Below are 16,398 nucleotides of genomic sequence, written 5' to 3'. Positions count from 1 at the left end.
TCTATGCTCTCTTGCAAAATTTACTGAAATTCCCCAAATAGACGTATAGTGAAGTACCAGCCAGACACTTTCCAAAAATTACTGTAATATACATTTAGAAATACACATTATTGTAAGTACAGTAGTCAGAGGACTTCTTACTCCATAGTTCTTAAAAGAAGAAGAAAATATACTGGATCTATTAGGTTTTTTCCCACTCTAACTTCTAAAATAATGAATGGGCTGCTGAAACAGCAGTGTTTGTTACATTGTCCATGTATTCTCAGTAAGATTTTGCTTGTGGTTCCTCAGACAGTACAGTAAGTACCTAGATATGTAGCATGTATGTGAGACAGAGATGGTAGTTGGTTGGCTTAAGTGGAGTAGTGGGAGTGCTGGCACTTCGCTAGATGTCATTTAAATTTTTTCCACACACAGCCCAAAATTCTACATATTTCAAAATTTAAAGACTTAAATTTGAACATGTCCAGTGAGCATTTTAACTGCTAATTTGAAATTATTTGGTTTCTGAGAGCACAAAAATAACTTGAAACCCCAAAATAAAATACCTTCTTGTCACATTTTAGGGGAAGGAGCTATTATTTTTAATTATAGGAAGTTGGACCTTGTTTTAATAACAGAAAGTGCAAAGGACTTATTCCAGGCAGTTCATTCTGTATGGTTTCACACACAAAATTCCGTATAAATGGGTGATACAGTTTACACCAGCAGAAAGGCAATTCTTGACTTCATGTACATACCTCATCTTCCCCCTTCTGACTTCAGCTGAAGGAAGGTTGAGACCTTAAACTCCAGCGAAGTAATCTTGGCTCCAGTGCAGTCAAATGAGAGTTTTGCCATTGACTTCAGTGGTTCCAGGATTTCAACTAGATGTGATAGAATTGTGGCTATTTTCACTATGTCCAAAAAAAAAAAAAAAAAAAAAAGGAAGCGGAATCTCTTTAGAAATGCATGATCTGTGAATAGCTTTTCATTATTCACTGTGGAAAAATCTTGTTCTATTTGTATATCAAAAAAATGGCAAAGAGGAGGCTCCTTTGGGGGGAGAAAAGCAAATCTCAGCAAACGCCTCTTCTTGCTTGCTTCTGAAAGTTGTGTGTCATATGGCAATCACATGAGATTCCCTAGTTCTTGCAAGGGAAGCAAGGCAATCTCCAGAACTCTGGTAACACTTCAAGGGGTTGCTCATGTAGTGAACTTATCATGCCCAGTACTTGGCAACATGGTCCAGTTAAACAATACTTTGTTCTGTACAGTACCGGATTGACCACGGTGCCGGGCCCACAGTCCAAAGGGGCCCAGGCCCGGCCCGCTCTTCTCTGCTCCCCACCCACCACTCTCTCCTGCAGGAGCAGCAAGTAGAAGCTTGGTCTTAAAAAAAAAAAAAAAAAAAAAAAGTACTTGTGGCACCTTAGGGAGTAACAAATTTATTTGAGCATAAGCTTTTGTGAGCTACAGCTCACTTCATCGGATGCATCCAATGAATTGAGCTGTAGCTCACAAAAGCTTATGCTCAAATAAATTTGTTACTCCCTAAGGTGCCACAAGTACTTCTTTTCTTTTTGTGGATACAGACTCACAGGGCTGCTACTCTGAATCTTCCCTCTCTCTCCCTGCTGCTGAACAGCTGATCACGCATGCAAGGAAGGGGAGGAGCAGAGCTGTAGCTCGCTCGCTGCTTGGGGAAGGAGGCAGAGAAGGGGTGGGTCCTTGGGGCAGGGGGTGGAATCAGGGCATACCCCCCCCCAGCCCGCTGCTGTGAGCTGCTCAGGGATGGGAGCACCCCCACACCCCAGCCCACACCCCCAGCCCTCTGCCCTGATTCCTGCACCCCCCCCACATCCCTACCCTGAGCACCAAACAGGAGGTCCTGCACGCTACCCCATATTCCCACCTGCACCACTTGCACCAAATGGGAGCTGTCCCAGGTAAGCGCTCCACACCCCAAACTCCTGCCCCAACCCTGAGCCCCCTCCCTCACCCTAGCTCCTGGCCAGACCCTGCACCCCAACCCCCACCCTGCTGCTGCACCATAACTCCCTCCCAGACCCTGCATCCCCAGCCCTGTGCTCAGTGCACCCCCACCCTCAGTTCAGTGCAGAGAGAGATGAAGAGAATGGGCTGGAACCAGAGAGAAGGTAGGTACACACTATGTGGGCAGGGGCAGGGGGGGGAAGCCTGTTTACCCCCTCCCCAGCCCTGCTGCGCTTGCAGTTTACCCCTGGCCCCTCCCTTGCTCCAGGGACCAATCCTAGCTCCCGCCCTACTGTGCTTTTGTCCCCAGCCCCTGCCTTGCTCCCGTCAATGCCCCACAGTGCTCATCTTGCCCCAGCCCCTGCCTCGCTCCAGCTGGGGACCAATCCTTCCCCCAACCCATGCCCCGCTATGCTCTTGCCCCTGGCCCCTGCCTCGCTCCAGCTGGGGACCAATCCTTCCCCCTGCCATACCCCACTGTCAGGGTGGATAAAAATAAATGACTTTTTAAAAAAAAAATTTAAAAATCAGATTTTTTTTTAATTTAAATCAGATTTTTGAGGAAAAAAACTATTGTATCTCATCATGGAATAGGATTATAAATTCTAATTCTATAGTACGAGACAATATATTCATGTAATGTTTAAGAAAAGTTTGTAAATGAGTTCTAATAGTTCATGGATTAGGGACCCAATCTTATGGGGTTCCACAGGATTATTTAGGTTAATCTTTCTGTCTACCCACTGGGACGCAGTGCTCAGTCTAGAAGGTACCATCAGAGATGCTTCATTTTGCAGTTCTCAAACTGTGGATTTGTCTCCCCAGAGGTAACATGCTTGTTAACAGCAAAAAGGTTTTTAAATAAATAAATAATATACAGAGGTGAGAAATAACAGATCTCAACTCTATTGTCCCTCTGCAAATTTGTGTACAGAGTCAATCCCTTGCCTCTCTTTAAAAGTGAAAAGTTTCAAAAAGTTCAATGAATAGAAGATTGTTGGGGGCGGAATAGATCTGGACAAGGAGAAGAAGTCTGGAGATAAATGTGAGAAGTGAAAGACATGCTTTTTTGTTAAAATGTTATGATTGCTGTTGAAGAAAAAAAATCCAGAATACTTCATGTTGTTGTTTTAGTTAAATAAAACAATTTAAATGCCTGTCTGACGATGTTCTCCTCCTAATACAGCCTGGCAAGAAAATCCTCCAAATATAATTGATTAACCTGTTGAACTGGAGATAGTTCACCTCCCAATGACTTCATAAATATCTGTTTCAATTATCTTTGGTAAATGAAATAACCAAATAATCATTCATTTTCTGATATAGCTTTAAAACTCCTCTGAAATTTTTCAAAATAAATTACTGTTTAAAAGTGTATAGTGTGTACCTTCTAAAAATGAAACCCACATCTATCTCTGAGTTGTGAAGACTATGTATTAAGGTTATAACAACCAACAAGAATGCACCTTTATGTAGAAAACCATGATTAAATTGAGTCTTCCTGACTAGTGATTTCAATCATGATTTAAATCAAATCCACCCTGCCTGCTGTGCTCTTGCCCCGGCCCCTTCATTCCCTAGGGAAGCCCACAAATATGTTTGGCACCAGGCTCACAAAAAATTAATCTGACCCTGGTTCTGTAGAAATTGCTCCTCCCCTTTTACCCCTCCCTGGATTAGCAGTCGCTGTTTTCTCAGGCTTTTCAAAAATTGGGGGAAAGCCAAGTGAGGCTATGTGGTAGGTGATTGAGCAGTAGCTTTTGGGATTGGGAATTGTCTATTTACAAAGGCTCTTCCCATGTCCTTTTGGCATCTTGTACATTTAATTGACTGTATGTGCCTAGAAAGCTATTTAGAAGTGCAATATATAAAAAGTTAAGTAGATTCTATTATTTAAGAAAAATAATATTGTTATGACAATAACATAAACAGAAAGTTTTCTTTCAATTATTTCTTAACTAGTGTCCTGACTATGATTTGTGCCAAAGACTCTCTGGGCAAAGACAGCATCCTGATGCAGGGCAGATATACCAGAAGAACCAGTGGGATCCTGAAATTCTTGATAAACGGAAGAAAAAGAAGGATCAACATAAAGGAGAAGATGAGGAAGAGGAAGAGGAGGAAGAGCAGGAAGAAGAAGATGAGGTAACTGATCTTAATCTACAGAAGAGCCTCTCTTTATTAGCAGCTGTCAAGGTTCCTCCCCCACTCTAACTCTAGGGTACAGATGTGGGGACCTGCATGGAAACCTCCTAAGCTTAGTTTTACCAGCTTAGGTTAAAACTTCCCCAAGGTACAAATTAATTTTATCCTTTGTCCTTGGAATATCCACTGCCACCACCAAACTCTAACTGGGTTTACTGGGAAACGTAGTTTGGACACGTCTTTCCCCCCAAAATCCTCCCAACCCTTGCACCCCACTTCCTGGGAAAGATTTGGCAAAAATCCTCACCAATTTGCATAGGTGACCACAGACCCAAACCCTTGGATCTGAGAACAATGAAAAAGCATTCCATTTTCTTACAAGAAGACTTTTAATAGAAGTAAATAGAAGTAAAGGAATCACCTCTGTAAAATCAGGATGGTAGATACATTACAGGGTAATTAGATTCAGAACATAGAGAATCTCTCTAGGCAAAACCTTAAGTTACAAAAAAGACACACAGTCAGAAATAGTCATTCTATTCAGCACAGTTCTTTTCTCAGCCATTTAAAGAAATCATAATCTAACACATTACTTACTAAAAGTTCTAAGACTCCATTCTTGTTCTATCCCTGGCAAAAGCAGCATATAGACAGACACAGACCCTTTGTTTCTCTCCCTCCTCCCAGCTTTTGAAAGTATCTTGTCTCCTCATTGGTCATTTTGGTCAGGTGCCAGCGAGGTTACCTTTAGCTTCTTAACCCTTTACAGGTGAGAGGAGCTTTCCCCTGGCCAGAAGGGATTTTAAAGGGGTTTACCCTTCCCTTTATATTTATGACACGCCCCCAAATCTCAGCTAGGGTGAAACACTGGCTGGGATTTCTTCCTGGAGCTCTAGGAAAAACAGAGTTAATAAGACACATACATCTCTAAATATGCTACCGAGTACATAAAGACTAACAATATTTTCCACATCTCAAGGATGATTTTAACCAGTTGATTCTGGGAAACTTTCATGGGAGAGTGCATCAGCCACTTTGTTAGAAGCTCCTGAGATGTGTTGGATGTCGAAATCAAAATCTTGGAGAGCTAAACTCCACCGAAGAAGTTTTTTGTTAGTTTCCTTGATGGTGTGAAGCCACTTCAGTGCAGCATGGTTGGTTTGCAGGTGGAAACGCCGTCCCCAAACATATGGGCGTAGCTTTTCCGGAGCGTAGACAATGGCGTAACATTCTTTTTCACTGACTGACCAGTTGCTTTCCCTCTCAGACAGTTTTTTGCTGAGAAACACTACAGGGTGGAATTCTTGATCAGGTCCTTTCTGCATTAAAACTGCTCCCACACCACGCTCGGACACATCTGTGGTTACTAGGAACGGCTTGTCAAAGTCTGGGGCCCTTAGTACAGGGTCAGACATGAGTGTCGCTTTAAGCTTGTTAAAGGCCTTCTGACACTCTTCGGTCCACTGAACGGCATTTGGCTGTTTCTTTTTGGTTAGGTCTGTCAGTGGGGCGGCGATTTGGCTGTATTGTGGTACAAATAGTCTGTAATAACCGGCCAAGCCTAAGAAGGATTGAACCTGTTTCTTTGACTTTGGGACAGGCCACTTTTGGATAGCATCCACTTTGGCCTGTAGGGGGCTGATAGTTCCTTGACCCACCTGGTGTCCAAGGTAAGTCACTCTGTTTAGGCCTATTTGACGCTTCTTAGCCTTAACAGTTAGTCCTGCCTCCCTTATGCGCTCAAGGACTTTTTGTAGATGTTCCAGGTGGTCTGCCCAGGAATCCGAAAATATGGCCACATCGTCAAGGTAGGTGACTGCATATTCTCCTAATCCCGCTAGGAGACCATCTACAAGTCTTTGGAAGGTGGTAGGTGCATTTCGCAGCCCGAAAGGGAGTACATTAAATTCATACAGCCCGAGATGTGTGGTGAAGGCTGACCTTTCCTTGGCAGATTCATCTAGCAGTACCTGCCAGTACCCCTTGGTTAAGTCCAAGGTAGAGATGAACTGGGCCCGTCCCAGTTTCTCTAATAGTTCATCTGTGCGTGGCATTGGATAGTTGTCTGAGCGAGTTACAGCATTTAGCTTACGGTAGTCCACGCAAAAACGTATTTCCCCATCTGGTTTGGGAACTAGAACCACTGGAGATGCCCATGCACTTCCAGAGGGGCGGATTACACCCATCTGTAACATATCCTGGATCTCCCTTTCTATAGCAGTTTTAGCTTGAGGAGACACCCGGTAAGGTTGGACTCTAATTGGGTGAGCATTACCTGTGTCAAAGGAGTGGTATGCCCGTTCAGTCAGTCCTGGGGTGGCTGAGAACATTGGCACATACCTAGTGCACAGCTCCTTGATCGGCTGTCGCTGCATACACCCAAGGGTCATGGAGAGGTTCACCTCTTCCACACCACCAACACTTTTCCCTTCGTAGTAGACACCTTCAGGCCACTCAGCGTCGTCTCCTCCCTGGACTGTAAACTGACAAACCTTTAATTCTCTGGAATAAAAGGGCTTTAGAGAATTAATATGGTACACCTTAGGCTTTCGGTTTGAGGTGGGGAATGCTATGAGATAATTAACAGCTCCCAGGCGCTCCTGGACCATGAATGGCCCTTCCCATGATGCTCCCATTTTATGGGCCTGGAGCGCCTTTAAGACCATGACCTGGTCCCCTACTTTGAAGGAACGCTCTCTGGCATGTTTATCATACCAGGTTTTTTGCTCTTTTTGAGCATCCTGTAAGTTTTCTTTAGCAAGGGCCAAAGAGGTTCGGAGGGTGTTTTGTAGGTTGGTTACAAAGTCCAGAATGTTAGTTCCTGAAGAAGGTATAAATCCCTCCCATTGCTGCTTCACCAACTGTAATGGCCCCTTAACCTCACGGCCATATACAAGTTCAAATGGGGAAAACCCTAAACTGGGGTGTGGTACAGCTCTGTAGGCAAAGAGCAACTGCTGCAACACTAGGTCCCAATCATTGGAGTGCTCATTTACGAATTTACGTATCCTGGCCCCCAAAGTTCCATTAAACTTCTCCACCATGCCATTTGTTTGGTGGTGGTAAGGAGTGGCAACCAAGTGATTTACCCCACGAGCTTCCCAAAGGTTTTCCATAGTTCCTGCCAGGAAATTAGTCCCTGCATCTGTGAGGATGTCGGAGGGCCAACCTACCCTGGCAAAAATGTCTGCTTGTGCCTGGCACACACTTTTAGCCCTGGTGTTGCTTAGAGCTACTGCTTCCGGCCATCGGGTGGCAAAATCCATGAAAGTCAGTATGTACTGCTTTCCTCTGGGTGTCTTTTTCGGAAAAGGACCCAGAATATCCACAGCTACTCGCTGAAATGGAACCTCAATGATGGGGAGTGGCTGGAGAGGGGCTTTGACCTGGTCTTGGGGTTTTCCCACTCTTTGGCATACTTCACAAGACTGGACATAGGTAGAAACATCCTTGCCCATTCCCTCCCAGTGGAATGACCCCCCCAAACGGTCTTTGGTCCTGTTCACCCCAGCATGGCCACTATGGTGATCATGGGCTAAGCTCAAGAGCTTGGCCCGGTATTTAGTTGGAACTACCAAGTGTCTCTGAGGATGCCAGTCTTCCTGGTGTCCCCCAGAAAGAGTTTCCTTGTATAAAAGTCCTCTTTCTACAACAAACCTGGATCGATTAGAAGAGCTGAGAGGCGGTGGGTTGCTCCGTGCCGCCGTCCAAGCTCTCTGGAGGCTTTCATCCGCTTCCTGTTCGGTCTGGAACTGTTCCCTTGAGGCTGGAGACGTCAGTTCCTCATTGGATTGTGGACCTATGCTTGGTCCCTCTGGAAGCGATGTAGGGGATGAGGCTGTTTCCGTTGACTGTGAACCACTTTCTGCTGGGACACTATGTTGGGATTCAGGCTCTGGCTGAGCCTCTTGTGTAGGGTTATGGGCTGCTGCTGGTTCAGGTTCGGTGGGGCCCTCTGGTGTTGAGGTTGCAAGTACTGGATTCAGGGGTGGCAATGGGTCTGGTGTTGGTTGTTCTGCTGGTTCGGGTTCTGGGACTGGTTCCGTCTGGGTCTCTAGGACTGGATCCACTACTGCTGTTGCAGACATTGGCCTGGGGTCCGGGTCCATCACCTCTGACTGGGTCCTGATAGAAGTTTCCGGAACAGAACTAGGCCTCACAGCTTGTTTAGCCTGGCTGCGGGTGACCGTTCCCACCCTCTTGGCCTGCTTCACATGTTTGGCCAAGTCTTCCCCCAACAGCATGGGGATGGGATAATCATCATAGACTGCAAAAGTTCACGTTCCTGACCAGCCCTGGTACTGGACAGGCAACTTGGCTGTAGGCAAATTGAAAGAGTTGGACTTGAAGGGTTGAATTGTCACTTGGATCTCTGGGTTGATTAAATTGGGGTCCACTAAGGAAGCATGGATAGCTGACACTTGTGCTCTGGTGTCCCTCCACGTGGTGACCTTCTTCCCGCCCACACTCACAGTTTGCCTCTGCTCCAACGGTATCTGGGAGGTATCTGGGCCTGCAGACCTCTGGTGTGATTCCGGTGCAATGAACTGTAATCTGTTGGGGTTCTTGGGGCAGTTGGCCTTTACATGCCCCAGCTCGTTACATTTAAAACATCATCCAGCTGACGGGTCACTGGGGCGAGGTGGGTTGCTGGAGAACGTAGTTTGGACATGTCTTTTCCCCCCAAAATCCTTCCAACCCTTGCACCCCACTTCCTGGGAAAGGTTTGGTAAAAATCCTCACCCATTTGCATAGGTGACCACAGACCCAAACCCTTGGATCTGAGAACAGTGAAAAAGCATTCAGTTTTCTTACAAGAAGACTTTTAATAGAAATAGAAGTAAAGGAATCACCTCTGTAAAATCAGGATGGTAGATACCTTATAGGGTAATTAGATTCAAAACAGAGAGAATCCCTCTAGGCAAAACCTTAAGTTACAAAAAAGACGCACAGACAGAAATAGTCATTCTATTCAGCACAGCTATTTTCTCAGCCATTTAAAGAAATCATAATCTAACACATACCTAGCTAGATTACTCACTAAAAGTTCTAAGACTCCATTCCTGTTCAATCCCCAGCAAAAGCAGCATATAGACAGACACAGACCCTTTGCTTTTTTCCCTCCTCCCAGCTTTTGAAAGTATCTTGTCTCCTCATTGGTCATTTTGATCAGGTGCCAGCGAGGTTACCTTTAGCTTCTTAACCCTTTACAGGTGAGAGGATTTTTCCTCTGGCCAGAAGGGATTTTAAAGGGTTTACCCTTCCCTTTATATTTATGACAGCAGCCATGTCAGAAAAAGAACAAAGCTCATGTACATTTAAAAATGAACTAAAAACCTCAACTGTTACTCTGAATGCATTTTGTTCAACCCTGTTTTTGTAATCAATTTCTGTTCTGCTTTCAGAGATGTACTATAGTATTTAAACAAAATTGTAATACTCATTCAGTAAAATTATTTTGTAGTACTGATAAGATTTCAGCTTGTTTACCAGTTTTGACATTGGACTACCATAAAAATACAGTAGAATCTCAGAGTTATGAACACCTCAGGAATGAAGGTCGTTTGTAACTCTGAAATGTTCATAACTCTGAATAAAATGTTATGGTTGACCTTTCAAACCTTTACAACTGAATATTGACTTAATACAGCTTTGAAAGTTTTCTATGCAGAAGGAAAATGCTGCTTTTAACCATCTTAATTTAAATGAAACAAGCACAGAAACAGTTTCCTTACCTTATCAAATTTTTTTTAAAACTTTTCCTTTATTTTTTTAGTAGTTTACATTTAACACAGTACTGTACTGAGTTTTTTGGTCTCTGCTGCTGCCTGATTGCATACTTCTGGTTCCAAATGATGTGTGTGGTTGACCAGTCAGTTCATAACTCTGGTGTTTGTAACTCTGAGGTTCTCCTGTACTGTGAGATATCTTTTAGTTGGACTAACTTCTAATGGTGACTGCATAGTTCAAAATCTTGTCTCTGAGTTTCTGGTCTGGACTCTATGTATCTCGAAAGCTTGTCTTGTCTCACTAATATCCTGGGGCCAGCACAGCTACAATGCCACTGCAAATAAAAATACTGTAACTTTTTTTTAACAAGATCTTAATTTCTTTCACCTCCAGAGTGAGTCATCTTGGCATTAATTAAAACACAATAAAAATAGTGTAGCAGTTTTATTGGAAGGGGGGGAAAGCTAAAAATAATATTTCAGGTCTGCATAAAATATCAACTGATTATGTACAGCTAATCAAAAGTAAATTATGAGCACTTACAAAATAGGTATAATCAATAAAATACATGCTAATCCTTGATAGGTTGTACCTCTAGAGTACCCTGGGGGTGAGAGTGGGCACCTTTCTTGTCACAGATGTCCTTCTATGGCTGTATAGCTGGTTTAGAGTACAGAGTGTGGTCCTCCGACCATAAGTCTTAAGGGGGTGGTAACCCCCCCTTCTAGGCACAAAGCAGTCCAGAAAATGGTAAGGGCAAACCAAACAACAGTGCATCCCACAAAATAGTCCAGGCTTACCCAGTGGTCCCCTGTAAGGTCAGAGGACAGTAGTCTCTGAGGGGGGTCTGAACCTTTAACCCCTTGTGTCCAAAGAACCTAGGCTATGCACCCAGGGTTCTAAACAAAAAGGGAAAACAAAGTAAAGAAGATCGCTCTAATCCTTCAGCTGGTCCAGGTGGCAGAGGCTCTTCAGCTGTCCTACTTGTCAGTGAGGCTAGAGAGCTCTAGCTCTGTTTACCTTTTAGTGCCACCATGTACTTTGTTTTTTGGCACAGCAGCCTCATTATATGAAGCTATGACTGCCACTTTCTTCATTCATTTTTAGCCAAGTTTTTTCTTATATCCTTTCACTCCGTCCAGTATCCATAAGGAAATGCAGTGAGGCTTCCCCCCCCACACACACACTGTTCCATTTCTATGACTTTTTAATTAGTCATTAAGGGCAAAATCTTTGCCAAGCTGACTCACTTTTTCTCAGAGAAACTTTCTTTCCAAAGATTATTGCCCACAATACCATAGAACATGATCAACAGTTTTTTGGTTTTGCACATATTACATAGCCTATCATTTTAGTAAGTTTAACTTATATTTGGCACAATGACCTCTTAACACTGTAAAAATGACTACTTCACTTTTTCTGTCATGACTGTGGAGTATAATATCTTCAGTTTTCGATCATACGTCATAGAACGTTTGTTCTTTTGTTTCCTTAGTCCATAATTCTTGCCATTCCTTTGCAAGCTCCTTCATGACCATACTTTTAAATTCTTGTCTACTCAAGACAGGGCTGGATTTAGGGGCAGGCAACCCAGGCAACCACCTGGGATGGTAAGCTTGGAGAGGCGCTGGGCTCAAGGTTTTATTTTTGTTGTTAGCAACAAAAGGGAAAATAGAATGTTTGAAGGAAAATGTTTCAGGTACACCATATGTGGATTCATTTTTTCACTAAACTAGAATATTCTGGATATTGTAGAATCTTATGGAATCTTCCAGATTTTCTGGGAAGTACAGTTTCCTTAAACCTCCTAGAATGTTGTCAGTCATGCCCTGTACATTTCTGATATTCTTAAAATTAAAAAGTTTCCATAAGCTTAGAGGAAACATTTTTATTTGCTTATATATGGCATGAATAAATACAGATTTTCGGATCCTAGTGTGCAAATGTATTATCTTGTATGACAGGGATAAATCATGCATGCAAATCGTGCATCAAAGTTGTGAAATGGGCTACAAATGCTATGAAAATCAGGCATTCAAAAGTTTAACAAACGGAGGGGGGGCACTGAAGACTCTTCTTGCCTGGGGCGCCATTTAGTCTAGGGCCAGCCCTGACCCAAGGGTAACATTCATCTCCTCTTTTTGTAAGCCATGTTTTGCTTTTTTGTCCTTCATCTCATTTCAACATGTGCCAGAATCCTTGCTATTGTTACACAGATACCAGCTTGCATTATTTCAATAGTTAGGGATATTATTTCACTTATTATGTCATTTCTACTTTCTGAAGTCCCTGTTCTGAATGTCATTATGCCTGACAAGGAAACAGATAAAATTAGAGCTACAGTTGGTTGCACATCTGTTATCCAGGCTAGTGCCAACATAATCCCCATTAGTTCAGACGTGAGAATGGTCGCATATTCAATAGCCTTTTAGATTTCTGGATTCCAAGACTAGAAAACAGAAAGCTGTTCCCACTCTTCCTCTGCTGTCATTTTTTTGATCCATTTGTATAGACTTTGTAAAACTGGCCCCATTTTTCATAAATTAAAAAATGCCATTGGTCATAATGTGTGGATTTTTCGTTCAGTTTTTTTGTACAGTTCCAAATCCACAAATGGGGAATAACCTGTCCAGCTGTAACATGATTTCCCATGACTACAAATTTTTAGTGTTCTCAATTTTTTCTTTTTACATATCTCCTTTACCCATTTTTTGACCCTGGTGTAGTATGAGGTAGTCTGTGGCAATCCATATAATTTTATCTACTAAACGTCCAGCAATCTTCATAAATCTGTTGTGTACTTCTGATTTCATGATTCCCTTTTACCTTTGTCCAAAAGGTTACAGCTAATAGTTTCATCCTTAAATTTACAGGTGCTTCTCCAGTGGCTATGTTTAGCACACATACTGATATTGCTGTCATTGTGCCACATGCCAATCGCACAGCTTGGGCCCACAGCAGTTCCAAGTTTCTAACACTTGTTTTTGAGGCTGAACCAAAAAACTTGGCATCTGTCGTCTAAAACTGATCTTATCAATGCTCTATACAGCATAATCAATACCTTCTTATCTGTATCTGTATCCCATGTATTCAAGCTACCCTTTTAAATAAGTTCATTCTTACTTTTACACTTTTAATTCTGTGTGACTTTTCCAAGTCAATTTATTACCAAACACTACTCCTAGGAACATAAACTTTTCAACTATCTGAATTTTTTCACCATAAATAAATGTCAGTCCCAATCTTCCTTAATTTTCATCATGATTAAAAATATTCTGTTTCTGCAAGAGAGAATTTAAATCCCCAATCATTTCCCCACTTGGAATTTATCTGGAGTGCCTCATTTGTCTTTTATGCTGTTCATTTGTCTGGAGTGCCTTAAGTCTTTTATGCTTAGTCCAGATAGCACAGTCGTTTGCGAAAAGGGAAATATTGTTCCCATCTGCACACTTTCCAGTAGGCCATTTATCATAATGGAAAACAAAGTAGGACTAATAATACTCCCTTGTGGAGTTCCATTTTTAAGTTGTAGGTTTTTGATAAAGCTGTTCTTATTTTGACTTGTATAGTTCTGTCACTTAAAAAAGCCCTTATCACTCCACAGCAGTCTCCCTTTTATTTTAGTTTTATAGCTAGTTTATATAGGAGGCCTTCCCTCCACAGCTTTTTTAATGTCCAGGAAGACTGTTATAAAGTTCTTAGTCCTTAGGCTTTTGTGTACCTCTGTTTCTAGACCCACAATATGGTCAACAGTGCATCTTCCTTTTCTGAAACTACTTTGTACCTCCGTTGTAATATTTTTTTTTCTCTCCAAGTATTCTATTAGTCTTACTTTTATCATTTTTCCATGATTTTCGCCACACACTTGATGTGAGGGCAAAAAGCCTATAAGCGTCAGGTCTTATATGTAATTGGTATAACCAATGCTTGTTTCCAGTCTATTGACAGCAGTCCTTTTTCCTATATATCATTATATGACTGCAATAGAATTTTTAGACTTCCTTTTGACAATGGTTGAAGCATTTCATTACTTATATTACCTTTACCCAGAGCTGTATTTTTCCTTATTCTAATGGCTGCAATAAGCTCCTGCATAATAACATTTTTGTTTAGCAGATCATCAGTATATTCTCTCCAGCCGTTTAATAGTTCACAGTTATCCTCAGTAAACTTCCTTCTTTCCCACAAAACTCATTGTTTTGATTCATATCACTACTGACCTTTTGGAATTCTTTTGCTAAAATGTCTGCCTTTCCTAGTTGAAGACCTCAGTTTCATTATTTACAATAAGCCCAGGTATAAATTTACTTTTACTTTGAATTCCATTCATTTTTTTAATTTGCCTGTATATTTCAGAAAGCTTTGAATCTTTGTTCCCACAGACATTTCTCCAACTTTTTTTTGACTTTTTGATAATCCTTCGTGCCACTGCCTTATATCTTTTATAGTTCATTAAGTCTTTACTATTAATTGTGTGTTTTACTTGCTTCTATACCTTGTTTCTTTGCTTGATTGCTAATTTACAATCCTCATTCCACCCGGGAACCATATTTCTAAGTCAGGGACAATGATGTTTTATAGATGGCCTGTTGCTGAAATTTTTTATTATGTTATAGAATTCATTATGTTGACACTTGTATAATCACTGCATAAATATTCATCACATTTAATCTTGAAAAGACCGCAGTCAGCTTTTCAAAACTTTCAACTAGGAACACTTTGTGTTTTTGACATCTCTTCAGCTTTGGTCCTCAATATATGTAGGGAAGTGATCACTTCCCATTCTGTCTTCTTTGTAAGTTTCACAACTGCATTTACTATCTATATTGTTTGTTGCAATTCCTAGATCCAAAACAGAAAAGGATCTGTCCACTGATTAAATCTAGCATGTACTTCTGTATTTAATATTACCAGGTTATGAATATCAATAAAGTGTTCTAAGCATTTACTGTTCGTCAGTTTTCTTACTTCCCCGTAGCTCATTATGACCATTAAAGTCTTCGCAAATTATCAATGGGTTTTTGATGTTAACTAATTTTTCTAGTTCTAAAATTCATTTTTATATGGCTTATAAACATTTTAAATCCATATGTGTTTTTGTTCTGCACGGGAATTGCAATAGCATCAAAACTTAGTTTCTGCACATCCATTTCAACTTAACTAAGTTCCTTTTTTATATGTATACAGATCTTCTCCCCTTCTTCTGGTAGCCTCTGGGGTATATCCAAATGCCCTCCCTCCCCCGAGTACTACTTGGCCTGCCAGGAGGGAGGGAGAAGGACTCCCTCCTCCCACTGCGCCACAGCCAATAGGAGCTGCAGGGGCGATGCCTGTGGGTTGGGGAAGCACGTAGAGCCACCTGCTTGTGCCTCCGCTTAGGAGCCGGAGGGACATGTTGCCACTTCCTGGGAGCTGCCTGAGGTAAGCGCCACCCAGAGCGTGCACCCCCTCCCGTGCCCCAATGCCCCAGCCCTGAGCGCCCCCCCCCCCCGCCTCGCACTCTGAACCTCTTGGTCCCAGCCCGGAGCCCCCTGCTGTACCCCAACCCCCTGCTTCAGCCTGGAGCCCCCCCCTGCACCCTTAACTTCTCATTTCTGGCCCCACCCCAGAGCCCACACCCACAGCCAGAGCCCTCACTCCCACACATACCCCAACCCTCTGTCTCAGCACAGAGCCTCTCCCACACTCTGAACACCTTGGCCCCAGCCCGGAGCCCCCTCCTGCACCCCAAACCCTTCATCCCCGGCCCCACCCTAGAGACTGCACCACCAGCCGGAGCCCTCACCCACTTCCACCCCCCCAACCCCTGCCCTAGACCAGAGCCCCCTCCTGAACCCCTCATTTCTGGCCCCACTCCAGACCCCGCACCCCCAGCTGGAGCTCTCACCCCCTGCCCCAGCCCAGTGAAAATGAGTGAGTGAGGGTGGGGGAGAGCAAGCAACAGAGGGAGAGGGGATGGATTGATCAGGGGTGGGGCCTTGGAGAAGGGACGGGGCATCTGGTAAGGGGGCAGGGCAAGGGTGTTCAGTTTTGTGTTTTCAGAAATTTGGCAACCCTACACTTGGCTGCTGTCCCTGGCAGCCAGGCCCAGGCAGGGAGCGGAAGGGGTGGGACCAGCCATTTCTCATGCTGGCTGCTTTGGGTTCCTACTCCGTGCAGTGTGGCAGCTGCCTGAGAGAGAGCCTGGCTGGGGTGGCACCCTGGCCCCTGCTCAGGTCCAACTTCTGGGAACAGGCCAAGCGACCCAGAAACGTGCCAGGGGAGGGCTCCAACTTACTTGGTCCCTGTTCCCAGCAGCTGGGCCCGGGCAGGGAGCAGAGGGGATGGGGCAGGCTGCCGCCCTAGCCAGGCTCTCCCTCAAGCAGCCTCTGCGCTGCACACAGCAGTGACCCTGAGCAGTCAGCTTTAGCCATATGAGAAGCAGCTCCATCCTACTCCCTGCCCGGGCCTGGCTGCCAGGGAAAGCAGCCAAACATGCCAGAAGGGAGGAGGTACAATGGGAGAAGGACAGAGCTCTGCCCCACAGTTAACTCTGGTGGGCAGGGGAGA

General features: G+C 43.5%; 1 protein-coding gene across 1 annotated transcript in view; it reads left to right on the top strand.

Annotated features, from left to right (window-relative positions):
- AK9 (adenylate kinase 9) overlaps window positions 1–16,398 on the top strand; it is a 239,389-nt gene that overhangs the window by 35,885 nt on the left and 187,106 nt on the right. Inside the window, 1 exon segment of the mRNA XM_073336992.1 lies at window positions 3,937–4,119. Within this exon segment, the coding sequence (XP_073193093.1) occupies window positions 3,937–4,119 (183 nt within the window).

The sequence above is a fragment of the Lepidochelys kempii genome, chromosome 3, assembly GCF_965140265.1.
Source record: "Lepidochelys kempii isolate rLepKem1 chromosome 3, rLepKem1.hap2, whole genome shotgun sequence".
Classification (NCBI taxonomy): domain Eukaryota; kingdom Metazoa; phylum Chordata; order Testudines; family Cheloniidae; genus Lepidochelys; species Lepidochelys kempii.
This window is presented reverse-complemented; position numbering and strand designations above follow the sequence as displayed.